The 25,631-nt window shown below is 46.8% G+C and overlaps 1 protein-coding gene across 2 annotated transcripts; it reads left to right on the top strand.

The window, feature by feature from the left end:
• Positions 1-137: 137 nt before the first annotated feature.
• NME6 (NME/NM23 nucleoside diphosphate kinase 6) lies at positions 138-24,813 on the top strand. 2 transcript variants are annotated; one of them, XM_029616008.1, is made up of 6 exons: positions 138-570; positions 9,229-9,337; positions 9,524-9,626; positions 11,996-12,035; positions 23,340-23,500; positions 24,238-24,813. In XM_029616008.1, exons 2-6 carry the CDS (start codon positions 9,251-9,253, stop codon positions 24,384-24,386), a joined length of 540 nt encoding a protein of 179 aa, XP_029471868.1. In that variant the 5' UTR covers positions 138-570; positions 9,229-9,250; the 3' UTR covers positions 24,387-24,813. The 2 variants fall into 2 exon arrangements, with proteins under 2 accessions (XP_029471868.1, XP_029471867.1); XM_029616007.1 differs by having other exon boundaries at positions 9,232-9,337; positions 24,238-24,812.
• Positions 24,814-25,631: the final 818 nt, after the last annotated feature.

Below are 25,631 nucleotides of genomic sequence, written 5' to 3'. Positions count from 1 at the left end.
TCAAACCCGCCCGCCCCCCGCTTTGAACATAGCAGCAGTATGTCCGTTCTCCGTTTCCCTGCCAGAAGGGAAACTCATAAGCGCTCCGACTGCTGGAGTCTCTTTATTTTCTGGTCCCGGTACTAGAAACTGTATATCTGCAGCAATGATGTAGAAAAGCTAACTTCCGGTTTCCGGGACATTTCGCCCTTCTCTTCCGCTATTTGTTCAGCTAGTTTCTTAAGGTGTGCGGAAAGTGTGGGAGGTGGGTCTTATAGACTTAAATAAATATGTTTTGCTGTGCTGGATACCTTATCCAAGAAGGAAGAGCAAGAGCTTTATCCGCATCTCTCTACAGGTTTGGATACTGAGAGGTGGAGGAAGAGCATGTCTGGGCCGGAAAGTGAGAGAGAAGTTGTGATAAGTCTACGATGCACGCACGTCCTACAAGGCGCCAAGAGCAGGAAAGAGGGCAGTGTTGCCATGTTTTAAACGGGGTTTGTAGCCGAAAACAAGCCTTACTGTAGCTCAAGCACCTCCGGGTAAAGGGGAGGGGGATCTCAAGCCCGGTTTTCAAAAGACCAGATAAAGGTGAATATAAATGGTATTTTCAATAATTATTTCATTCTGATGTATTAAATATACACACTTATACTATGGTAATGTATCCAAATAAACATGCGTCAAGCAAAACAATAAAAAAAAAATTGAACTTTGTAATTAATTCCTTATAGGAAGTAATTTTGTAACAACCCACATCAATTAAAAGGCAAATACGGATTTTATATCAGTTTTTAAAGACAAGTGTGCAAGAAATTTTCCTTTGAAAATTAACCTCCCAAAGCTAACTGCACAAATTTACTCTTGCTAATAGCACGTCGTTTTTTGGGGGGTAAAAGTGAGTGCATACTACTTGTATGTAGGTAAACTTAATGCATATGCCCAGTATGTACATATGATTACTCATAGTGAGAAAAGGCATTTCTGGGTGGTTAGAATACCAGACAGATAAAGAACATATGGCCCATCCACATCTGCTCTGCTTTATAATCCTTTGCTTCATTATTTGACCAGGAAAACAAAGCAATGGTCCCTGCACAGCAGCATTTGACAAGCAAAGCAATTCCATCCCCGCCCCCAGAGCATTTGACCAGAAAAACAAAGCAAAATAACTCCCTCTCCTCATCATTTGGTCAGGAAAGCACCTTACCCCACAGTCCACTCTTCTGCCTCCTGTCTTCCACCCCTCTTTCTTTCTCTCTTGTTTCCCTGCTCTCCTCCCTTCTCTTCCCCCATGCTTCCCTCTTTCCCACTCCTGCCATCAACTTATGTGCTTCTCTTATTGACCCCCCTCTGTCTGCTCTTCCTATAGTGCTCAGCATTCTCCCTTTTTCTCCCCAAACCCCCTTTCCCACCATATTACTTTGTCTTCTCTGTCAGGCTAATCCTCAGTTACCAAGCAAAAAGTCTTTTCTATCTCTTGCACCTATCTTTCAGTCTCTCTCTGGTTCCCAGGCAGAAGCTTCATTAGGGAGCTTCAGTACTGTAAAATGTTGGGGGGGGGGGGGCTTAGTAGCAGTGGAAGCTTCAGCAGGTTGGGGGTGAAGCTGTCACTTCAGTGGACTCCCAGAACATCAGGGGCAGACTGCTCATCCCAGAAAAACGGGCAGGGCATGGGTCTGAGATGTACGGGAGGCAACTCAGTGGCAGTGGACATGAAGGCTAGGGAACTGTCTTCAGATTTGCCCAACAGAGTTGATCCAGTCCAGGGTTTCCCTCATTACATGCAAGAACTTGTAGTCTTGCTTTTTTCTTAGGGACTACAATAGGGAAATCAGGACTACAAGTCTCTGTACACAGTGGGGTGAATCCTGGAATGGATCAATCCTGTTTAGTAAAGTAACCCTAGCAGAGGCACATGGCATGGTAGAAGAACTCCCTCTTCGGCATGGTAGAAGAACTCCCTCTTCTGCATGTTCCACCTGTGTCCTGCAGCAGTAGGTGTCTGCTTCTATCGCTTCTAGTCAGCTGCTGCTTGCTCATCATCACTCTGTGACTGCTTTGCAGGCTAAGAAAAAAAAGAGACTAACAACAAGAGGGGAATGTTAGCGTCCAGCCTGAAAGCAGCTCAACCCCCCTGCCCCCCCATGTTTTTCCATACAACAGGAGCAAACGTAGCTCAATTGGCATGAAATAGCAAATTTGGCAACAATGGGGGGGGGGGGGGGATAGAACTGGTACACCATGTATTTGCACGGGTCGGCACCCGGAATCTTATGTCTCTGTCATGCTGATCCAAAATCAGCAGTGCAGGCTGCAGATTATCTCCCACAGCCAATTGGTTTCACTCTGCTCAGGAGAGCCAATCAGATGTGGAAGGGAAGCAGGAGGAAAGGATGAGGAAGAGCAGCAAAGACAAGGAAAGGGGAGAAAAGAAATGGGGTGCAAGGAAGAAAGTTATTGGGTGAGAGGAGGGGAAGAATGGAAGGAGATCAGCAGAAAGAAGGAATTTATTTACTTATTAATGTCTTATATTCTGTGACTTCACAATATTCAGTGCAGAATTTAGGGAAGGGGAGAGAGGAAAAGAGAAGATGGAGGCCTAGAGTGGCAGAAGAGCAGCCAGTTTCTGGCAGGGAGTCTGTGTATCAGCTGTTGGGTAATGAGCTGAGTGGAAGGTAGAATTAAGCAGGAGGAATGGACTGTGGAGGAGGCAAAAGGGACAATGGACCAGAGGAAGGGGTGGGTGAAAGGGAAAGCAAGGGATTGGAGCAAGAGGAGGTGAGGGGAGAAGGACAACAATAGAATAGGAGTTGAGCTTGGAGAGCCATGAACTGGCCCTCCACTGTAGGTCTTTATTTTCAAATGACCGTTGGTGGAAAATAATTGGGACCACTGTTTTTGGGGTATAGAATCAGAGCGAGAGGCAGCTGGTGTAACTAGCTCTGTGGCTTCTGCTGCCACCACCACAGTTACCACTGGAAGGGGCAGCACAATCGTTTGCACAGGATGAAAAAAACAGGTAGCATTGGCCCTGTGGAGACTGTAGCCATCAAATTCCCTGTCTTTCTAGAGAAAGAGGAGATGGAAGGCAAGTTACTAATAACAGTTTAGCCGAGGAGTGATTGGGAAAGTTAGGACAATTTCCTAGCGTGTAGCAGATGGACTCAGGACCACTGGGTATAGTGTGCTCCTGATAGCAGTTGGAGACGGGTCAGATATCAATCTGATGTCAGCACTAATACATATACCCCTGCATGAAGCTCTGCTCTTCAGTATTTCTCCGTCTCCATAGCAATTCGGGACTCTATACACGCTTGTGCAGCGTTAGAGTATTCAAACCAAAGAAAATTTCAAGCAAGAAAAAATCTTACCTCTACTGACGAGCCCTACTCTCCTGCGGTGCTACCTATGGGTCCCTCCTCCAGTTGAGAATTCCTGAGGTGATTTCCGAGATCCCTCAGAGGTAGGCCTCGGTCTGGCAGCTGGTTCCCGACGTGGACTTAGCCCCTGGCAACGGGAACGGCTGAGAGGCAGTGGGTGCAACACCGAGCCCGGCGGTGAAGGTACTACCCTCTCCCCCTGCAGCTGGAGACCGCCCGGCACGAGACCGGGAAGCACCGAGACAAGGTAAGGTAGAAAACTCTCTTAAAGTCTCCGGTCTCCGAGGCTCGCCTAGCCACACAGATCGTCCTTCCGGCGTCTGTTAAATCGGGTTGAGCAGCCCCGTCCGGGCTAGACCACGATCCGGTGCGAGGGTCCGCACTCATGGAGACCCTCCGGGGGGGGGGGGGGGTCGCCATCTTGTCCGCGTGGCCGTTGGTGCCATTTCCCCCCCTTGAGCACCACATTGTACGCTCACCTGAGCCGTGCACACAACCAACGTCTGCTCACGGCGGCACGCACAACGGTGCTGGGCGCACAGCGGCGCACGCATCCCCGCCAAGCGCACAAATAGCGGCCTGCACGCACATCTTCCGCATCCTGCACGCACATCGTCGGCGCACCCGGAGCACACAACTGAGTCTCCCTGCGCGCGCACCTAAGCGCACAGACGAGTTTTGAGCCACTCCACGCGCACAAATCATGGCACCGCCGGCCAAGAAAGTCAAGGGACAAGCCCTCTGCCCAGCCTGCCACCTGAGAGCTGCGCAACCCGAAGTGCCCTCTGCCCTATGCCTGCAGTGTGAAGAGACTCAGGGGGAACCAAAGCAAGGCCCTCCTCAGCCAGTAGAGGGATCTGGCTCCACCAATGATAGTACCCCAGACCTCTGTATCTCCAACTCAGCCCCTACTCAAGTGGGCACCTCCGGGGCCTCCACTGGATTTAATATGGACCCAGGAACCTTTTCCTGGGTGCAATTCTTCAAAGGGCTGCAAACCTTTGTCCAGGCACAATCGGTACCGCCTGCAACACAGCCCCAGTCCCCACCAGAAGCGCAAGACCTTCCAAGCACTTCTTGGACCTCTCGAGATGTGCCCCACCAAAGCAAAAGCCTCCCTTTAGGGGACACAGACACCTTGGGGGAAGAGTCTGACTCCCTGGAGGAAGGGGAAATTCCTCCAGGAATGGAACCATACCGAACCATGATGCGATTCTTCTCCAAAGACGAGTTGCCATCTCTCGTGTCTCTGACTCTGAAGACGCTGGCCATTCCAGGCGCGAGTACCACAGCGGAGCCAAAGACGAACCCAGTTTTGGTCGGTCTCCGTCAGGCCTCATGCTATTTCCCAATGCTGTAGGCCGTACAACAACTGATTGACCTGGAATGGGATGCTCCGGAGGCCAGCTTCAAAGGAGGATGGGCCCTAGAAGCCCTATACCCCCTGGAACCCACGGCCAAAGAACTCCTACGGTTCCCAAAAGTGGACACCATGGTCAGCGCTATCTCAAAGCGCACTACCATCCCAGTCGAAGGAGGAGCTGCACTCAAGGATGCCCAGGACAGACGTCAGGAATCCATCCTTAAACAGTCATTTGATGTCGCAGCAATGACCCTGCAGATTGCTTCCTGCCGCACCATTGTGACACGTGCCTGCTTGCTCCTCTCCAGGGACGCAACCCCTTCCATCAAAACATTAGAACCGGCTATATCTTTCCTCACGGATGCGGCCTCTGACCTGGTGCGCACCTCAGCTAGGGGCGTCTCCTCCATAGTGGCAGCCAGAAGGCAACTATGGCTCAGAAATTGGTCAGCCAACGCGACCTCCAAGACGAACCTCACAAGAATGCCTTTTAAAGGATCCCTCCTGTTCGGAAGCAAACTGGAGAAGTTAGCCAACAAATGGGGCAGATCCCCAGTATGTCAGTTACCGGAGGACAGGAACAAAAGAAACAAGCGCTCCGCTCCCCGAAGAACCAAGGGCAGAGGAGCCCAGCGTTTTGGACCGTACAAAAACACATACCAAGCATCTCGCCCCGCAGGCAGGGCCCAGTCCTTTTGGAACAGTCACAACAAGAGGGGAGCTGGCTCAGGTACAGGCCCCGGCCACACCCCACAATGAGAATCAACAGACCCATCCACAGGAAGAAGTCATAGGGGGCAGACTTACCCTCTTCTACCAGAGATGGGTCGAGATAATATCGGACAAGTGGGTCCTAACCATCATTCAACAGGGATACTATCTAGACTTCCACAGCATCCCTCCAGACAGATTTGTGAGATCACCGTGCCACTCCCTCTCCAAGAGGACGGCAGTAGAAACCACACTGACAAAACTACTCAGCCTAAAGGTGATAACCTCAGTGCCCACACACCAACAAAATTCTGGTGACTATTCCATCTATTTTATCGTCCCCAAGAAGGAGGGAACGTTCAGGCCCATCCTGGACCTCAAGACCGTCAATCGCTACCTGAGGGTACCGCACTTCCGCATGGAAACCCTACACTCAGCAATAAGCGCAGTATAACCGGGAGAATTCCTGACGTCACTGGATCTATCCGAAGCCTATCTCCACATCCCGGTCCACCACAATCATCAGTGCTTCCTAAGCTTCGCAATACTGGGCCATCACTACCAGTTCCGAGCGCTACTCTTCGGGCTAGCTACCGCCCCTCGAACCTTCACCAAAATCATGGTGGTAGTGGCGGCAACCTTGAGGAAAGAAGGAATTCTCGTACATCCTTACCTGGTAGATTGGCTGATCAGGGCAAAACCTCCAGAGGAAAGTCATCAGGCGACCACCAGAGTCAAGAATCTACTGCAGAATCTCGGGTGGGTCATCAACACAGCCAAGAGCTGCCTACAGCCCTCCCGGATGCTAGGGTACCTGGGAGTCTGGTTCGACACCAAGCAAGACAAGGTTGTCCTCCCCCCTCCAAGGAGAAGGAAACTGATGGATCAACTGCGAAAACTGCTGAATTATGCTCGCCCCAAGGTAAGGTACTACCTCCAAGTCCTCGGTCTCATGACATCAACCCTGGAAGTCGTTCCATGGGCAAGGGCCCACATGCACCCACTACAACATTCCCTTTAGTCACGATGGGATCCGACATCCCAGAACTACTCCGTGCACCTCCAGCTCCCAACAGAGGTTCAAACGCAGCTCCAATGGTGGCTACAGGGGGACCACCTGAGCAAAGAAATAAGGCTATCCTCACCGAATTGGATCTTGCTCACCACGGATGCGAGCCTGCGAGGGTGGGGAGCCCACTGTCAGGAACTGACAGCACAGGGACAGTGGGACAAGGAAGAGTCGGGATGGAACATAAACTGACTGGAAGCCCGAGCAGTCAGACTAGCCTGCCTACGATTCGGCCACAGACTCTGGGGAGAATCTGTCAGAGTCATGTCGGACAACACCACAAAAGTTGCATACATCAACCGCCAGGGAGGAACCAGAAGCCAACAGGTGTCCCTGGAAATAGACCCCCTCATGGCGTGGGCGGAAGCAAACCTGCAAGGAATCTCAGCTGCCCACATCGCGGGAAAAGACAACATCTCTGCGGACTACTTCAGCAGAGAGAGACTAGACCCAGGGGAATGGACACTGTCGACCGCAGCCTTCCAGTTGATAATAAACCGCTGGGGGACCCCAGGAATGGATCTACTGGCAACCAGATCCAACGCTCAGGTTCCCAAGTTCTTCAGCCGCAGACGAAAGCTGCAATCCTGGGGAATCGACGCCCTCATCCAGACCTGGCCACAGGAAGACCTGCTGTATGCCTTTCCCCCATGGCCACTATTGGGCAGGATCATCTGCAAGATAGAACACCACAAGGGACTAGTACGTCTAGTGGCCCGGGACTGGCCAAGAAGGCCATGGTACGCAGACATGCGAAGACTTCTTGTGGGGAACCCTCTGTGCCTACCTCCATACAGGGTCCTTCTCCAGCAAGGACCGATCCTCCACGAAGATCCGACTCGATTCTCTCTTATGGTCTGGCCATTGAGAGGACTCACCTGAAGAAGAGCAGATACTCTAAGGCAGTGATTGACACCTTGCTCCGAGCACGCAAGTTCTCCACGTCTCTAGCTTACATTCGAATATGGAGAGTATTCGAAGCCTGGTGTGAGGACCGTGAGATCCTTCCATGGACAGTCAAAATCCCCATGATCCTGGAATTTCTGCAGGACAGCTTGAAGAAGGGGTTGTCTCTCAACTCCCTCAAGGTTCAGGTGGCCACGCTGGCCTGTTTTAGAGCCAAAGTGGACGGCATCAGTCTATCAACCCATCCAGATGTCTCCCGCTTCCTGAGAGAGGTCAAACAAATCCGACCACCATTAAAGTTGCCGGTGCCCCTATGGAATCTCAATCTAGTTCTAGACTTCCTAGCGGGATCTTCCTTCAGACCTACACATGGTCTGTCACTACGGCTCCTGAGCTTGAAGACTGCCTTCCTAGTGGCAATATGTCTAGCCCGTTGCATCTCCGAACTTAAAGCGCTATCCTGCCAGGAACCGTTCCTCAGGTTCATACCGAGATCCATACAGCTACGCACTGTCCCCTCCTTTCTCCTGAAGGTGTTTTCTCAGTTTCATCTTAACCAAACCATCTCGCTGCTATCTCCAGACAAACATAAGGACTCGGAAGACTCACACCTTCGGAAGGTCGGAAGCTGTACAAAAGACGGACTACCTATTCGTCCTTCACAGCGGGAAGAAACAGGGGGAAGCGGCCTCGCGGGCAACCATAGCCCACTGGATCAAAGAAGTAATCAAGGCAGTCTACATAAAGGCAGGGAAACCTCCACCTCTACACATCAAGGCCCATTCTACAAGGGCCCAGGCAGTGTCCTGAATGGAAACCAAGATGCTGTCGCTTGCCGAGATCTGTCGGGCGCCAACGTGGTCCTCCGTACATACCTTCTCCAGGTTCTACCGCCTGGATATCCAGGCCCGGGAGGACACAACCTTTGCAAGGGCAGTACTAAGTGGGCCACAGGCAGCCTCCCACCTGTTCGGGAGTAGCTTTTGTACATCCCATTGGTCCTGAGTCCATCTGCTACATGCTAGGAAATGGAGAAATTACTTACCTGATAACTTCATTTTCCTTAGTGTAGAGAGATGGACTCAGCATCCCGCCCACAGCTGCCCCGGAATCCGGAAACCTTGGGTGACAATCCCTGAGAACAATACAAGCACGGGTAAGCCAGGTATTACCCCTAGTTCAAGACACCCATAGTTGCAGGGTGTCGGCGTTTTTCGGTTGAGTGTACTGGCGGTCTCCAGTTTGGAAACCAGTTTAACCAATCCTAGTTAATCAAGTTAACCAAGGTAATCAAGTTATTAAAACACACATATATCCACAGTCGCTTTTCGAGGAGAATACTAAAGAGCTAAGCTTCTTGCACGGGTATATGTAGGCTGACGTCAGCTTGAAATCTGACTCCGTCTCCCATCTGCTATCAGGAGCACACTATACCCATTTGTCCTGAGTCCATCTGTCAACACTAAGGAAAACGAAATTATCAGGTAAGTAATTTCTCCATTTTTTAATGAACTTAGTATAATCAGATCCAAATGACCAAATAGATTACATCAAGAATACCACACAAATTGTTGACAGAATTGTCAAAATTTTGTATATTAATGATTAATACTCATTAAAGATGGGAAATAGCAAACATCACACCATTACACATAAAAAGTATTCTAGAATCTTGTAAAAACTACAAGTGTTACCAGTAAGTAAAGCAATAGAGAAATCATCTGAAATGGCAACCCATTTAGACTAGGTTGGATTAATAATAGAGAGAAGATGGGCATTCCAATGTAATAACTTTTTTGTTTCTAATCTCTGTCAAGTAGGAAGTCATCACTTCTAATAATGCCACCGGTGGGTAGTGTCAGGATACTCCAGCTTACTTTGGCTGTGATCAAGCCTGATGCTGTGGCCCATCCAGTCATTTTCAAGGTAATTTGTGATTCATCAAGCTGATGTGCTCTGTGAATGTTAGCAGGGATAATGTGTCCTGATTTCAATGTGGTTACCTGTCCTGAGTGCAGTAAAATTGAACATTGCGCCCTGTTTTCTCTGTGGTTACACATTATGTGAGAGAAAATATTTAGATATTTCGTGTGCTTTTTCTCTTTATCTTAGGCAGTTCATGAGAAGATTCTGAATAACAAGTTCCTGATTGTGCGAAATAAAGAGCTGAGCTGGAGAAGAGAAGATTCTCAGAATTTCTATAGAGAACACTCAGGTAACCACAGGGGAAGAACTCCAGGAGAGAGCCTTGTTTGCATAGAGGAACTAATTCCCTCTATCTACATATTATTGATAGGGAGCTCTCTCTTTGGGGATGAGTTTATTCCCTGTATATATCACTGATGGGAAGCCCTGTCTGCGGGGTGGATATAGGAACTCTGTGTATCACTAACGGGGTGTGCTATCTTTGGGGTGTGTTTAGTCCCTCTTTCCCTGTACGTACCTGGATCAGTCCAGACCATGGGTTAAGCCCCCGTTCCAGCAGGTGGAGACAGACCAAAGTTCTAAGGGCAGCCCATATAAGGACGGAACCTACCCTGGAACCCTCAGTATTTGTCTGTCTCCAGCAGGTGGAACAGCTCACCCTTTGGTTCCCTGTTTAGCTTGCCCTCTGTGTTTTCTTTCCTCTCCTTTCTCTGGGGCAAGCTCACGCAAGTACTCTTTTAATTTACTTCTTATTTTTTAAATATATTAAAAAAAAAGAGATTTTTTTTCTCTGACTGACTGTGTCAGGGCAGACAGTTCTGTCTCCCTCGCGGTTCCTAGGGGGGCTTTGCCCCTTGATTTCTGTCAGCCCAGGTTCCCTTCCCGGTGACCTAGTGTGGGTGATACTGGTGGTGCCAGTCCCTCTCCCCACGTTTTGTATCTGCTGCCGTGCCCCGAGATGCCCATACCTCGGTGGAGCTTCAGGGAGGATTATTATACCCCTGCCTCTGTGAATGCAATGAATTATTAATGTGAATAAACTGTTTTTGTTTTCCCAAGCTTTCACAGAATATATTTTTTACTTGTCTTTAAATTTAAAAAAAAAAAAAGGCAGCAGTTTGATTATGTGAGGAGGGAGCGGGGTTCAATCTCCCGCCCAGCTCCTCAGAGGCTCCCAGGCACCCATGGTCTGGATTGATCCGTGGTACTACAGGAATGAAAATTATCAGGTAAGAACTAATTTTCCTATGTATCATTGTTGGAGAGCCCTGAAAGTGAGGTGGATTTAGTCTCAATATGTATTCCCTGTATGTACCCGGATCAGTCCAGACTCCTGGGTTTTGCCTCCCCACCAGTAGAGACAGAGAAGTTTTGACTGACTCTGCCCTATACCCTCAGGCGCCACCTACAGTCCATCAGTATTTCTCTGTCTCCAGCAGATGGTGGAGGTGCAAACCCTTACAGTCTGTAGTTAGTCAGATAGTTAAAAAAAAAAAAAAAAATTTAGAGAACAGTTTTAGTTGAAGGAATAATTAAAAAAAAACCCAAAACAAAAAACAGAAAAGGAAGAAGAAACTCAGCAAGCACAAGGCAGCCTCTCGAGCCTCCCAGGGGGTTGGCAGGTGCAAGTGGCGGCCCTCAGTTGTTTCTATGGTAAAATAGCAGTGTAGCCTTAGCCGCTCATCCGGATGTGGGGTGTTTTCTCCGAGGGGCGAAACATTTGCATCCTCCGGTACGAAATCCTTGTCCATCGTGGAGCCTAAATATGTTTCTCAAAGCTTTGTGTGTGGTGCCATTTGAGCCTCTGAAGAGGGTGATGATCAAAGATCTCACGTTAAAGGTGGTTTTTCTCGTGACTATTTCCTCAGCTTGCTGGGTGTCAGAACTTCAGGATTGGTCCTGTAGAGAGCCTTTTTTGAGGATTATGGATGCAGGAGTCTCTTTGCCGATGGTGCCTTCTTTTCTCCCAAAGGTGGTGTCCTCTTTTCATTTGAATTAGTCGGTAGAACTTCCATCCTTTCCAGATTTGGACCGCTCTGATCCCCAGTTTAGAGATCTGAGGAAACTTGATGTGCGTCGAGTGCTGTTGAGTTATCTGGAGGTTACAAATAGCTTCCGTATGTCGGACCATCTCTTGTGCTGTGGAGTGGCCCCAAAAAAGGGCATAAGGCGTCTAGGGCGATGATTGCTCGCTGGTTGAAAGAAGCTATTGGTTCGGCGTACCTGACTCATGGCCGTCCACTTCCAGTCAGACTTCGAGTGGACGGAGTGTCAGCAGTTTTTGCCGCAAGAAATTTGTAGGGCGGCTACTTGGAAATCTTTACACACCTTTGCTAGGCATTATCGGTTGGATGTCCAGGCTCTGGTTCTTTTGGTGAAGGTGATTTCAATGTATTATACACTATGGTGCCTAGATCTATTTCCTGGGTGGTGACTCCTAATGTGGAACGTAACATGGTGTAACTGCAGCAAGGGCTATTTTTCTCTATATGCAACACCTTGCACTTGTCCACATTAAGTTTCATCTGCCATTTGTCCTCTTTTTTTTTCCATTTTCTCTTCCTTATGTCATTCCCTTTTTCTTTTCTTCCTGGTTTTTTGTTTTTTTTTTGCTTTTCTCTGTCCCTTTACTTTTCCCTTTTGTCTTCGTTACTGCAGGTAGATTCTTCTATCAGCGACTGGTTGAATTTATGTCCAGGTATGCAAATTTGAATTCTTTGTGTTCTTATTCCATTACTGTGAAGAGATGGCAGATGTGTTTAGAGCTCTAATAGCTTTCTCATTCTTATTTTTAAAGAGCTGAGAGCCCTTAGGAAAGTGAGACCTTCCTTTGTGTCACTGACCCGGGAGGGGGGGGGGGGGCTTTGGTTCTGTGGGCACTCTGGTAACCTTGTGTGTGTCAAGTATGTGATGCCTTCTCATGTTCCCCATCAAGTTATATGTTGGCTCAGTGAGAATACCGGTATATGTGTGTCTCATGTTTCTGTCTCATTACCCTTAATGAGAATATACAGTTATGCTCAGAAATTTACATAACTCTGGCAGAATTTGTAAGAAGTAGAGCATTTTAAGAAAACATGAGTGATCAGACAAGACATGTCTGTTATTTTAATGTGTTTCAAATTAAATTATTGTACAACACAGACTGGTACAATCATTAAACCATAGCAATAAAGGAAATAATAAAATTGTCCTGTTCAAAAGTGTGCATACCCTTAGTTATTAGCATTATGTATTTCCTAGCGTGTAAATAATACAAAAGGAATCTGTCAATCCAAAATTTGGACTGCTTTCACCAAACCAATATTATTTTTTAGGTTTGGTTTTTTTTTTAATTTCTATATTGTATATATGTGTTAAAACCGCATCAGCAAGCCTGACAACATGCTTTGTAATAATCAAAGCCGTCCAGTCATTTCAATCATTTGCAGTTAGGAGGATCACAAAAGTGCTTCAATATTTTTGACAAAATGATGTTTTTAAACAATCTGTCTGTCTGTGCCCTTGAGTGAATCTCTTGTAGTTGATTCGACAGCAGCCGATGTTTCGCAACAACAAGTTGCTTCATCAGGAGTCACTGCATAGGGAATAGTAACATTGTGCCCAGACGTCTTGCAACAATGTATGTATGTTATTCTGTAAACACAAAACAACGGAGATATCAGACATAGTTCAACAAGAGATAATAAAATAACTTAACTTCATTGTTGTGGTGTAGCAAACCTCTTCTTTAGGACGCCATGTCTCTGAATGTTTCAAACTTCGGGACAGAGGCCGCATCATTCCAGTATGGTAACTTAAATAGCCCGCTCTTTTGGCAACGTGATGACTCACATCTGTGTGTCATCAATGTCAAGAAATGAAGAAAAATAAACTACAATTATTATGGAATTCTGGTACAGAAGGACTATCATAAAAAGACATTAAGTTCTAGCACAGCATTTAAACCTTCAGGGTGAACTGTACATAAACGATGTATCCAGCGCTGTTCGGCCTTTAATAATTGTGTGTTAAAGTCACCTCCATGCCAAGCTGGTTGTATCTGTTCTAGTACACAAGCTTTAAACTCATCAAAAGTGTGTAACCAATGGAGCCGTCACCCGATGTGTGGCTATACATAAACGTTGTTCAATGAGCCGGGTTTTAAGAGCGTTTTGTTTTGCCAACATACCACATATTTCAAGGGCATTGAATAATATAGATCACTCCTGTAGAAAGACAATTGGTATTGTACTTTAAATGAACAATTGCTGTTTTTAGAAAAATATATTGCTGACGTTTGTATCATAATATGGCAGACAGTGCAAGATCCGCAGGCAGTATGAGGACCTGTTGAATGTAGATTGTTAAGTATAGAAGAATCAGAGTGTACTAATTGATCTTTCAGATTTGAACCTTGGGTAAAAGTGAATCTACGTGTATTGTGGAATTCTTCATGTATCTGCAGAATGTGCCAATTTTTGTATATCACTTGTTTCATCTTGTGTGTCATGGAAGAAAAAGGTAAACACACGTCAAAATCTCATCAGTGTCAGATGATCGAGGTAAAAACAGCCATTCACTTAGCTCGTAGGACGGCACGTTTAATGCAACGGTTTGGATACCCTCTTGCAAGGAATCTGTCGCTCAGTATCGTTGCTTGATGTTGATATTCAATCAAAGTTGTGCAAAGTTGTGCATAGTTTAATGAGCGGGGATGAGTGCTGGTAAAATGTAAAAAAAATATTGCTGCTCACCAGCTTCCGATAAAGAGTAGTTATGAAGTCATCTTTGGTTTTGGTAATCTTAATATCTAAAAAATTGATCTGATCTTTCTGGATGTTGGCAGTAAAATGAAGGTGTGGGTTACAACTATTGAGCCAAAGTAAAAATTGATTGAAATTGTCCGTGGGTCCATTCCAAAGCATGAAAACATCATCTGTGTAACGTTTCCAGACCAGCATAAACTGTGTGTAAGGGTTGTTAGAATATATCCACTGTTTCTCAAATCGTCCCATATATAAATTAGCTAGGTCAGGGGCCATTGTGGCTTCCATTGCAGTGCCGCAAGTCTGTTGAAAATATTGACCTTCAAAAGCGAAAACATTTTTAGTCAAGGCTATCTCCAATAAGGATAGTAGAAAAGAAGATGGGATTCTGTGAGGTCTGGATCGTAATTTGAAAAATTCCATAGCGATATTCATGGCTTCATCCTGTGGGATGCTTGTGTATAGTGCTTCGACGTCTAAAGTAACCAAAAAGAGATTTGTGGTGTCAAAATGTTGGTCGTCGAGAAACTTAATCATTTCTTGGGAATTTCTGAAGTATGATTGTAAAGAACTCACAAAAGGGGCTAGAAAATGATCCACAAATTTTGACAAGGGTTCTAATACAGAACAACTTAACACATTAAATGAATCTATTGATAAATTCAGATCTGACATCAAAAAGTTGAAGTTTGATAAGTTCCAGCGTGATGAACGCGACTACACACACGGTTATGTCTACCCATGGATAAGTGAAAACAAAATTCAGTCAAAAAACAACAAAGTCACCTTTGATTCAGGAAGCGACGACTCCTCTGGCAATGAGCTAGTAACAAAGACTGCTAATACAGGACAAGAAGAGATTTCACCCAAGACAATCTTTTTTTAGGACGAAGTCGCAGAAACCGGTTCCCCTCGCGATCGAGAGGAGCCAGTTGGCAAGACGAGTCTCAAAACTACACGCATCAAACACGATCTCAGACTTATCGGAATCTCTGATTCTTAATCTGTCTTCCCTCACATTATCATTGATACAAATACAAGTCCTGAACAAAGGATTAACTTTTATACCGACCCCGAAAGCAAATCTTTTCCAACTTGAAATAGCGCTGTTTAAATTTGTTCGCAAATTATATATTAAGCACTTTTTCATCAACCAGCCGAGTGGACCTGAGATGTCGATATTAAGAAATAAATCAACATGGCTTCCACCAGGTCCGGCCGATGCGGTTATTTCTACTTTTCATCAAATTGCATTAGAAGATTTGTGTCGATGCTTTTCTGGCAAATGGCCTTTTTCAAATTTGACAAAACATGAAGCTTCAGCATTAAAAGAACTCTGCTAGAATCAGGATCAGGGGATGGCCAAAGACCTCCTCCCCCACAGCCAGAGAGACCGTTTCTGTACTCAGCCGGTAAGCGCTGAGCCCAGGTAAGTAAAAAAAAAAATAAAAAAAGAGAGAGAGAGAGAGAAGATTTACCTCCTGATTCAGAGACATTTGGAGGGGTTTCAGTAAGACTGCCTCTGGTCTCCTTGCTTGGCGCGCCATACCGACGTGTTCTCAATGCCATTGGGCTTCTGAGTGGGTTGAGCAGTCTCCCGGTGGGCTAGGCCCTGCTTTAGGCTTGGTCGGTACACCACTTGGTAGGCCGTGGTGGCACCATCCTGCACGCATCTTTGTGCGTGCCGTCAGGGGCGGATTGTGGGAAAATAGTGGCTCGGGGATTTTTCTCCATACTGGCCCATGGGTACCCAATTACACATACAATATAATTTACATATATATGCACACACCCCCTTAAAACATAAAAAAAAAGGCTACCCGACACGCACATTATAAAATCCATGGGATGTGCCCACATATATCATTTATAAAATATTTCAGTAAGTACTTTCATTTAACAAGAAACCTATTAGTTTGAGAACATTTACTATTTTCAGTAGAAGGGCAGGTGGCAGTACAACAATACACTGTTCCACAGTCACCAGCAGCTTGAATTTACGGGCTTAATCCCAGAGTCAGAAAAAGTGACATTCTGAGGTAAAATTAATATACACGTTGTTGTGATAATTTCATTCACTGTTGTGATGCCAACAAGAAAACTTTGCATCTTGGAATTCATATGGCATCATACCTATTGTGATATATTTCAGCATGGTCCTCCCGTATCAACACAGTACTATCTGCCAACACTCAACGAATAACAACCCCACCTATGAAAAAGAATACCAAAAATATTACACCAGCATCTAAAATATCAATACACCTCCTATCAGGAAAACAGAATAGGCCAAGCTACTACAGATCCTCCAAAGAAACCACATGTTAAAAGAATGCTTCATCTCAGTCTTTGCATGCAGAACACAAACTCTCACCAAATACAAAATAAAGCCACATAAAGTATAAATAGAAATGTGCAGACAAAAACTGAACTGTAAAGCGCTTCACGCCAGACTTTATACAGTGCAACAATGGAAAAACAAAAATTTCACCATTCCTCATGAAACAATCAATAAAATCAAAATATATAAATCATTAATCATAATAGTAAAATCATACTAATAAAATAATTTCAAAACAGCTGATGAATAGAATATCCAATAATTAAAGACTCATGCAAATTTTGAAAGCTTTACCAAACACCAATAAAATATTTCAAAACAGCAGACACATCAAACTACCCAATAATTAAAATAGTAGTCAATCAAGAAAAATGAACTTAAAAATCCACCTTTACTTACCCTCTTCAGCAGTTCTCCTACTCCTTTCCCTTGCAGACCACACCAGAAGCAGCAATAGCTGCTGAATCTGTCCTCACGGTCCTCTTTCTTAGGGACCTCAACCAGTCTCTTCTCTCTCTCACTCACACACACAAGTCACACCCTCAGGACCAGTTTCTGTCTCACACACCAATCATCTCCCCAACCAGTCTCTCTCTCTCTCTCACCTCTCTGGCCAGTTTCTCTCAATCACACAATGCTCTCGCTCTCTTACACACAAGCTCTCAATCACACACATGTTCTATCTCACTGGCAAACAGGCTCAATCACACACATGCCCCCTCTCTCTCACAGCCACAGCCAGCCAAAAACATGCTCCATCTCTCTCTCACATTGACACACACAGAAGCACCTTCTCTGCCTAACATACATGCCACACAGACACAGAAGCACCCTCCCTGCCTCACATACATGCCACACACAGAGAAGCATCCTCCTTGTCTCACATACACGCCACATACACACAGAAGCACCCTCCCTGCCTCACATACACGCCACACACACACAGAAGCACCCTCCCTGCCTCACATACACGCCACACACACACACAGAAGCACCCTCCCTGCCTCACATACACGCCACACACACACACAGAAGCACCCTCCCTGCCTCACATACAAGTCACACCCACAGACACAGAAGCACCCTCCCTGCCTCACATATACACACACAAAAGCCCCCCAGCTCAACAGCTTATCTTCAGCCCGCTGGCCTCATCTCCGGCGGTGGCTGGTAGCGCCGGTCTTCATTTTTTCGGCCCCCGCCGGCCTCGTCTCCGGCGGCGGCTAGCAGCGCCGGTCTTCATTTTTTCGGCCCCCACTGGCCTGGTCTTCTTTTCTTCGGCCCCCGCCAGCCTGGTCTTCTTTTCTCCGGCGGCAGCGGTTAGCAGCGACGTCACTCTCCCAGGGTCTGGCAGTGACACTTGGGCTTGTTTTCACTTTTTTCAGCCGCCGCCAGCTTGGGCTCCAACAGTGGCTCGCGGCCCCTCTTCCTTTCTTCAGCTGCTGCTGGCTTGGGCTCTGGCAGTGGCTCGCGGCCCCTTCTGCTTGGGCTCCGGCGGGGGCTTGCGGCCCCTCTTCCAGTTTTCAGCTATTGCTGGCCAGGATGGGCTCTGCCACAGCCTTGCAGGACTCTCTTCTAGCCCCGCATGGCTGTCTTCTGGCTGTGGCAGGATGGCTCTGCTGCGGCCCCACAGGTTTCTCTTTGGGCTGCAGCACTAGCAGACCCTCTTCTTCTCTTTGGCTGGGAAGTCAAAAAATAAAAATCACGTGATGGGAGCGACTGGCCCACTGGAGGAAGCCTGATCCCCCGATAGGGCAATCCGCCCCTGCGTGCCGTATTGCCCTCCATAGAATGTCGGTACGCACAGTGCGCATAATGTCGCACGCGTACATATGTGCACAACCTACTAAGCACAGAATACAGGTAAAGCCGGGCGCATGGGCTGTGCATGTGCCTCGCTGCATCCCGCCTAGGTGCCCGAAATCTGTACACATAACATTTTAAGCACAAGCCAACAGAACACAGAGTTACTGCCGCCAATGGCTCCAATAGCCAAGAAACATAAGTGCCTTTCTCTCTGCGCTGCTTGTCATATTAGAGCTTCACAATCTGACCTGGATTCCAACTTATATCAGCACTGTGAGGAAGCCCAGGGAGAGCTGGCCTCCCTGGACTTTGCTAAGCCCAGCTCCTTCCATTCAGAGGATGGGTTAGCCACAGCCTTAACTGGAAGTACCCCGGATCTGAGTACTCCCTTGACTGGGTCATCCATGGGAGAGGGACATTCAGCAGCACCTACCACAGTACCTCCTGGGCTAGTCATGGACCCAGCTGCCTTCTCTTGGGTGGAATTTTTCCAGGGCCTTCAAGCCTTCATACAGGCGCAGTCTGCTACCTCACTTGCCCCTGTCTGGATGGAACCTCAGCCAGTAAGCCCTCCGTTTCCCACTCCTATCGGCAGACCTTGAGGCATGCCTCTCCTCACCAAGGGTATCCCTGGTAGGGTCCCAGAAGGCACGGATGAAGAGGAGGCTACAGATTCCTTGGAAGATGGGGAAATTCCCCATGGTTTAGAACTGTATCTGACCATATTATAATTTTTCCATAGAGACAAATTGCTGGCCCTGGCTTTTTAGACCCTGAAGATGCTGGGAGTTCCTGGGGAGGACTCTGACGGATCCAAAGAAGAACGCCATTCTGATTTCCCTATGGAAAGCCTCTTGCTACTTTCCAGTACTGGAAGCCACCCAGGAGTTGATTGACCTGGAATAGGATGCCCCAGAAGCAAGTTTTAAAGGGGGACGAACGTTAGAAGCTCTGTTACCACTGGATCCGGCATTGAAAGAGCATTTGCCTTTCCCTAAAGTGGATGCACTGATCTGTGCCGTCTCTAAATGAACAACTGTCCCAGTGGAGAGTGGAGCAGCCTTAAAAGATGTGCATGATAGACAGATGGAATCCATCTTTAAACAGGCCTTTGACACAGTAGCAATGACCTTACAGATTGCTTCTTGTTGTGCCCTGGTAGCTCGTTCATGCGTACTCCTCTTTCAGGAGATGGATGACTTGGAGGTGAATTCCAGAGCAGTTATGGAACTCGCCGCCGCCTTTTTAGCTGAAGTGGGCTCAAATCTAGTCCATACTTCAGCTAGAAGACAGCTATGGCTGCGGAATTGGTCAGCGGATGCAACCTCCAAGGCAAATCTTACAAAGATGCCCTTTACAGGATCACTCCTTTTCGGAAGCGAATTGGAAATGCTGGCCAGATACCAGAAGATAAGAGAAAGCAGTTATAGCGCCCCTCACCTATGAGGGGTTAATCCAGGGGCACCCAACGCTTTAGCTCCTACAGAAACTAGACATTTCAGAGGTCTTTGCCTTTTGGGAGGTCTCAGTCCTTTCGTAGTCGACAGCCCATGAGAGGGGCAGGCTCAGTTTCAGGTTTGTCCTGAACCCCCCCTAATGAAAATTTGCTAACCCACCCTCAGAACGAGGAGATAGGGGGTCGATTGTCCCTTTTCTACCAGAGGTAGGTCGATATCACTTCGAACCAATGGTTACTGGAGGTCATACAAGAAGGATATGCGCTGGAATTTCACAGCACTCCTTGGGACATATTCATGATGTCTTCTTGCCACTCCCAATACAAGAAGCAGGCAATGGAGACTACTCTTTTAAGGCTCATCAGGATGAGTGCTATAATCCCAGTACCTGCACCCCAGGAAAATCAGGGTGTTATTCATTGTACCCAAGAAGGAAGGTTCCTTTCGCCCCATCCTGGACCTCAAGAGCGTCAACTGACATGTACGAGTGAATCATTTTCGTATGGAAGCCCTACGTTCCATGATAATGACCATATAATCGGGAGAGTTCTTAAACTCCCTGGACCTATCCGAGGCCTACTTAACACATTCCTATCAATCAAGAACATCAATGTTTCCTACACTCTGCAGTACTGTGTCGTCATTATCAGTTCCGGGTACTGCCTTTTGGCCTAGCCACCACCCCCCAGAACATTTTCCAAGATCATGGTGGTCGTAGCAGCAGCATTGAGAAAAGAGGGAATCCTGGTGCACCTGTACTGGGACGACTGGTTGATCCTGGCAAAGTCCATGGAAGAGAGTCTCCTGGTGACCAACAGGGTGACCTCCTTGCTTCAGGAACTCAGTTGGGTCATAAACCTGGACAAAAGCAGTCCCAAACCCTCCCAGTCCTTGGAATATCTGGGAGTCCAGTTCGACACCAGGCAGGGCAAGGTCTTCTTCCTGATCACGTGGATAAGGAAGTTGATGTCCCAAGTACATCTGTTGAGGAACACGATACACCCGACGGTGTGGAGCTATCTTCAAGTTCTCGGTTTTATGGCTGCAACCCTGGAAGTAGTGCCTTGGATGAGGGCACACATGCGACCACTTCAACGTTCCCTGCTGTCACATTGGAACCCAGTGTCTCAAGACTATTTGATTGGCCTACACTTACCGATGGAAGTGTGCTCTCGGCTCCAGTGGTGGCTGCAGGAAGCTCATCTGGCGAGGGGTGTACCCTTCTCCCCTCCGAACTAGCTGGTCCTCAAGACAGATGTGAACCTCCAGGGTTGGGGAGCTCACTGTCAGGAACTAATGGTCCAAGAGCATTGGACCAAGGAAGAGGCTCTCTAGAACATAAACCACCTGGAAGCCCAGGCAGTCATATTGGCATGTCTACAATTCAGCCACATACTCCAGGGTCAAGCAGTCCGTGTAATGTCGGACAATGCAACGGTAGCCTAAAAGCCAGCAAGTGTCACAGAAGACAGATCTTCTTATGGAATGAGCAGAAATACATCTACAAATGATCTCAGTCTCCCGGAATGCAGGAAAAGACAACATCAGAGTAGACTTTCTAAGCAGGGAGAGTCTGAATCCAGGAAAGCGGGTTTTGTTGGCCAAAACCTTTCAACTGGTAGTAGATCGCTGAGGTGTCCCATCCATCGACCTGTTAGCCACATCTCACAGTGCGAAGGTTCCCCAATTCTTCAGTCGCAGAAGAGATCAGCTGACACTGGGGATTGGCGCTCTCATTCAGACCTGGCTGGAAGAGGAGCTGCTATACACCTTCCCTCCGTGGCTCCTCCTAGGCAGGGTCATTCGCAGAATCAAGTACCACAGGGGATTAATCCTACTAGTAGCTCCAGATTGGTCCAGGCATCCGTGGTATGTGGTCATGCAGAGACTCCTGGTGGAGACCCCCCTGTGCCTCCCACCGCACAAGGACCTGCTACAGCAGGGACCGGTCCTTCACGAGGATCCGACTCTATTCTGTCTTACAGTCTGGCCCTTGAAAGTGCTCGCCTGATGAAGCGAGGATATTAGGCAGCAGTAATTGTCACCTTATTCCATGCTTGGAAGTCCTCTCTAGCATATGTGCGAGTCTGGAGAGTATTTGAGGCCTGGTGCGAGGAACGCGGTGTTTGCCCTCAGATGGTCAAAATCCCACTAATTCTGGAATTTTTGCAGGACGGCTTGAATAAAGGTTTGACCCTTAACTCCTTGAAGGTCCAGGTAGCTGCTCTCTCATTGAGAGCTCATCTGGACATGGCCCGTTTTCTGAAAAGGGTGAAGCACCTCTGGCCATCCCTACAGTGGCCCGTTCCCTTGTGGAATCTTAATCTAGCATTGGAGTTTTTGGCAGGGCCCTCCTTTCGGCCACTGTGCAGTCTTTCCTTGCATTTATTAATCCTCAAAACGGCATTCCTGGTGGCTATATGTTCGGCATGTTGCATCTCTGAACTACAGGCATTGTCGTGTCGGCAACCATTCCTCTGGATGACTCCAGGAGCATTACAGCTTCGTGCCTTTCCATACTTCTTCCCCAAGGTAGTCTCGAACTTTCATTTGAATCAGACCATTTCAGTGCCATCCCTAGATAAGCACAAGGACATGGAAGAATACCACCTCCTCCGCCATTTGAATGTCAGTAGGCTTTTGATGTAGTATCTGGAAGTTTCAGAACCAGTCCGAAAGACAGACTGCCTATTTGTCCTTCTTAGTGGACGGGAAACAGGGCGAACCAGCTTTGCGGGCTACCATAGCTCACTGGATTAAGGAGGTGGTTTCAGGAGCCTATGTAGATGCAGGAAAGCCATTACCACTTTCGTTAAAGCTCATTCCACTAGGGCTCTGGGCATTTTCAAATTTTTGGATATCTTTTTTTATTTCCTTTTCCTGATTTATAAAGTTGAACTACTTTTGCTCACAGATCCTTTGACAGTTCTTTTGTTTTCCCCATGCTTCAGTAACCACCAAAGTCAACGCAGCTCAGGGTGAAATGCACAAGAGTTTCTCAAGAGCTAAGAAACTCATTGAATTACAATCAAACAATGCACAGGTGTGGATACCTACCCTTCATTTCCATCTCAACTTGTGTGTGTCCACGAGTGTATATTATCAGCCCCAACATTCAAGGGTATGCAAACTTTTGAACAGGACCGTTTTATTTTTTTCTTTTATTGCTATGGTTTAATGATTGTGCTATTCTGTGATGCATAAAATAGTTTAATATTAAACACATTAAAAATAACAGACGTGTTACGTATGATCACGCATGTTTTCTTAAAATTCTACACGTTACAAATTCTGCCAGGGGTATGTAACTTATGAGCACAACTGTATCTCAGCCCCAGGAGGAAACTCATGCAAATCTCATGTTTGTGACTCTCTCTTCTTACAGTGGTTGTGATGATATATCTCTGAGCCCTGTGATAGTTCTGGTGTCATTTGTATATGTTTTGAGTATATAATTGTCTCTTTTTTATTTCCTTTGGGTAATGTTACCTCCACTAGAATGCAGTTGTCTTGCTGGCCCTCATCCCTCTTGTCAGACCATGGTACCTGATACAAACATGTCTTGGCCTACAAGAGTGCTAGTGTGCATATTATTACCTGTAACTGACCATCTTTCAACATACATTCTTGATCTGTCTCTTTATGCTTAGTGGTCCTATGAGGGCATATGTTTTGGCTCATGAGGATGCAATCCAGCTCTGGAGGTCTCTGATGGGCCCAACAAAAGTCTTCAGAGCTCGTAGCACAGAGCCAGAGTCCATACGGGGGATGTACGGACTAACAGACACCAGGAACACAACCCATGGCTCAGGTAAGGAGCCAAAGCCCCATGCACATACCATCTGCCATTAGGATGGAGGGGTCACAGTTCATATGGGGATGAGTGAACTGAGAGACACAAGGAACACAAACTGCAACTTAGGTAAGGAGTTGTCACAGTCCATTTTGAGAACACTCCCTGTGACTCAGTTAAGAATCTCCTAATAAGCACTTCAAGGCAGCTGACACGTTAGAGACTCAATTTACAGTTCTTCATTACTGCTTTTTTTGTAGTCTCCTTCCATACATCCCTTTCCTTCCCTGATTAGTCTCACAGACCCTCCTCTTTACTTTTAACTTTCACTAGTGTATCTAGGAATGGTATGGTACTCTTGCTTTACCTCTGGACCTGATTTACTAAAGCTTTTCTCATTCTGGGTCTATGGGAAAAATGGTCAGTACATGAGGCTCTCTGCAATTTTGTTCTCTTGTTTATGGTCTCTGCTTCTTTCTACTTGCTTAGGAATAGAAGACTCTGAAGAAGCAGATAGTGATGGTTGGGGTAGTCAGCACTAGAATAATGTGTATGGGAGCCACAAGTCTCCGAGTTAAGGAGTTTAGAGGTGCATGTCTCTGAGACATAGCTGTGCTGGGTAAGATGTATGAGGGGTAGATGGTGTTGAGTAAAGGGATATGGGGGAGAAATGAAACAAGTGATTAGAAAAAAGCAGTCAAGGCTTCCCTCACGAGTGGAGTGTCTCCTACAGAATGTCCTTTCCTGTTTTTCAGATTCGCCAGAATCAGCCAACAGAGAGATAACTTTCTTCTTCCCAGAATTCAGTGTGAGCCATTGGTACCTGCAGGAGGAACCACAATTCCGCATGGGGACTGTGTTCTACGACTCCGAGAAACAGATTCATACTGTGCACAGAGACTGAGATGCATACTTCCTGATAGGCCTGAGCAGATATGTAGAAAGAGATAGGGAGGCACGAGCAGATCCCAGTGAGACACTCTTCTGCCAGAAAGCAGTTGTGAAAGGAGCCTCTGTGGATCCGAAGGGAGGGATGAACCCTGGATGTACTGTGTAAGTCACCAGGGATATATATTTGGATCTGACCCAGAAAGATTCAACATCTGGTAACATGGTGTCATCTTCTGAACTGCTATTCAACAGACTCCCTGCTACCCAGGTCAGACATTGTCACCCATTTTGAGGAGTTTTGTCTCCTTTTGGCAGGAAAAGCAGCAAAACTGTACACTATTTAAAAATTTATTTTATTTAAAATTTCTTAACCGTTTCCGTGACTCAAAAAATAAAATGGTCCTGTTCAAAAGTTTGCATACCCTTGAATGTTGGGGCTGATAATATACACTCAAAATAGAGTTGTCTGAAGCAATGCAAATATATCTAGAGCCATCAGCTGGATGCATAAAATAACAAGGTATCCAGATTCAGGTGAGGACAGAAAGTTCCACGCATGTCTCATTAAAATTTACTTTCTGGGTAAGTACTGCCTGTGACTTAGTGAATAAATACATTCTCCTGGAGTCTTGCTAAGAATGTGGTCCAAAGGCATATCATCCTTGGGACTCTATGAGAAATACATTCCTCCGGAGCATAGCGAGCAGTGTGCGATTTAGGTTATATCTGACTGGGATCTGATGAGGAAGAATATATTTATTCTCTGTACGTACCCGGATCAGTCCAGACTCCTGGGTTTTGCTTCCCCTTCAGCAGATGGAGACAGAGACGTTTATGACTGACTCTGCCCTATACTCTGAGGTGCCACCTACAGTCCATCAGTATTTCTCTGTCTCCAGCAGATGATGGAGGTGCAAAACCTACAGTCTGGACTTAAAAAAAAAATGCTAGGACTAGGTTTAATTCCAGTGAGCACAGTTAGGCTTAATATCTCTTTAAGAAAAAAAAAAGAAAATTGAAGAAAAAATTTTCAGAGAGCAGACGTGTTTCAGCCTCCCAGGGGGTCGGCAGGTCCTGATGGGACCATCCCCCCTGGTATTAGAGGCTTTTAGACTGAGAGGTTGAGGACCCCACTGATGAGTTCCCACAGCGCGGGGGTGATACCGGGGAACCCGGCTCACTCACCCCAGGAAGGACAGCACCTGCACCGGTTCTTTCAGGTTTGAAAAAAACAAAATGAAAAACAGAAACAGGGAAA

Source organism: Rhinatrema bivittatum, chromosome 9 (assembly GCF_901001135.1).
Source record: "Rhinatrema bivittatum chromosome 9, aRhiBiv1.1, whole genome shotgun sequence".
NCBI classification, from domain to species: domain Eukaryota; kingdom Metazoa; phylum Chordata; class Amphibia; order Gymnophiona; family Rhinatrematidae; genus Rhinatrema; species Rhinatrema bivittatum.
This window is presented reverse-complemented; position numbering and strand designations above follow the sequence as displayed.

Excerpts from the sequence above, each read along its gene's own strand:
- NME6 (XM_029616008.1), top strand. The coding sequence starts at position 9,251 with ATGCCACCGGTGGGTAGTGTCAGGATACTCCAGCTTACTTTGGCTGTG. Across the intron at positions 9,627-11,995 it reads TTTCTATAGAGAACACTCAG|GTAGATTCTTCTATCAGCGA; the intron begins GTAACCACAGGG and ends TCGTTACTGCAG. Across the intron at positions 12,036-23,339 it reads CTGGTTGAATTTATGTCCAG|TGGTCCTATGAGGGCATATG; the intron begins GTATGCAAATTT and ends CTTTATGCTTAG.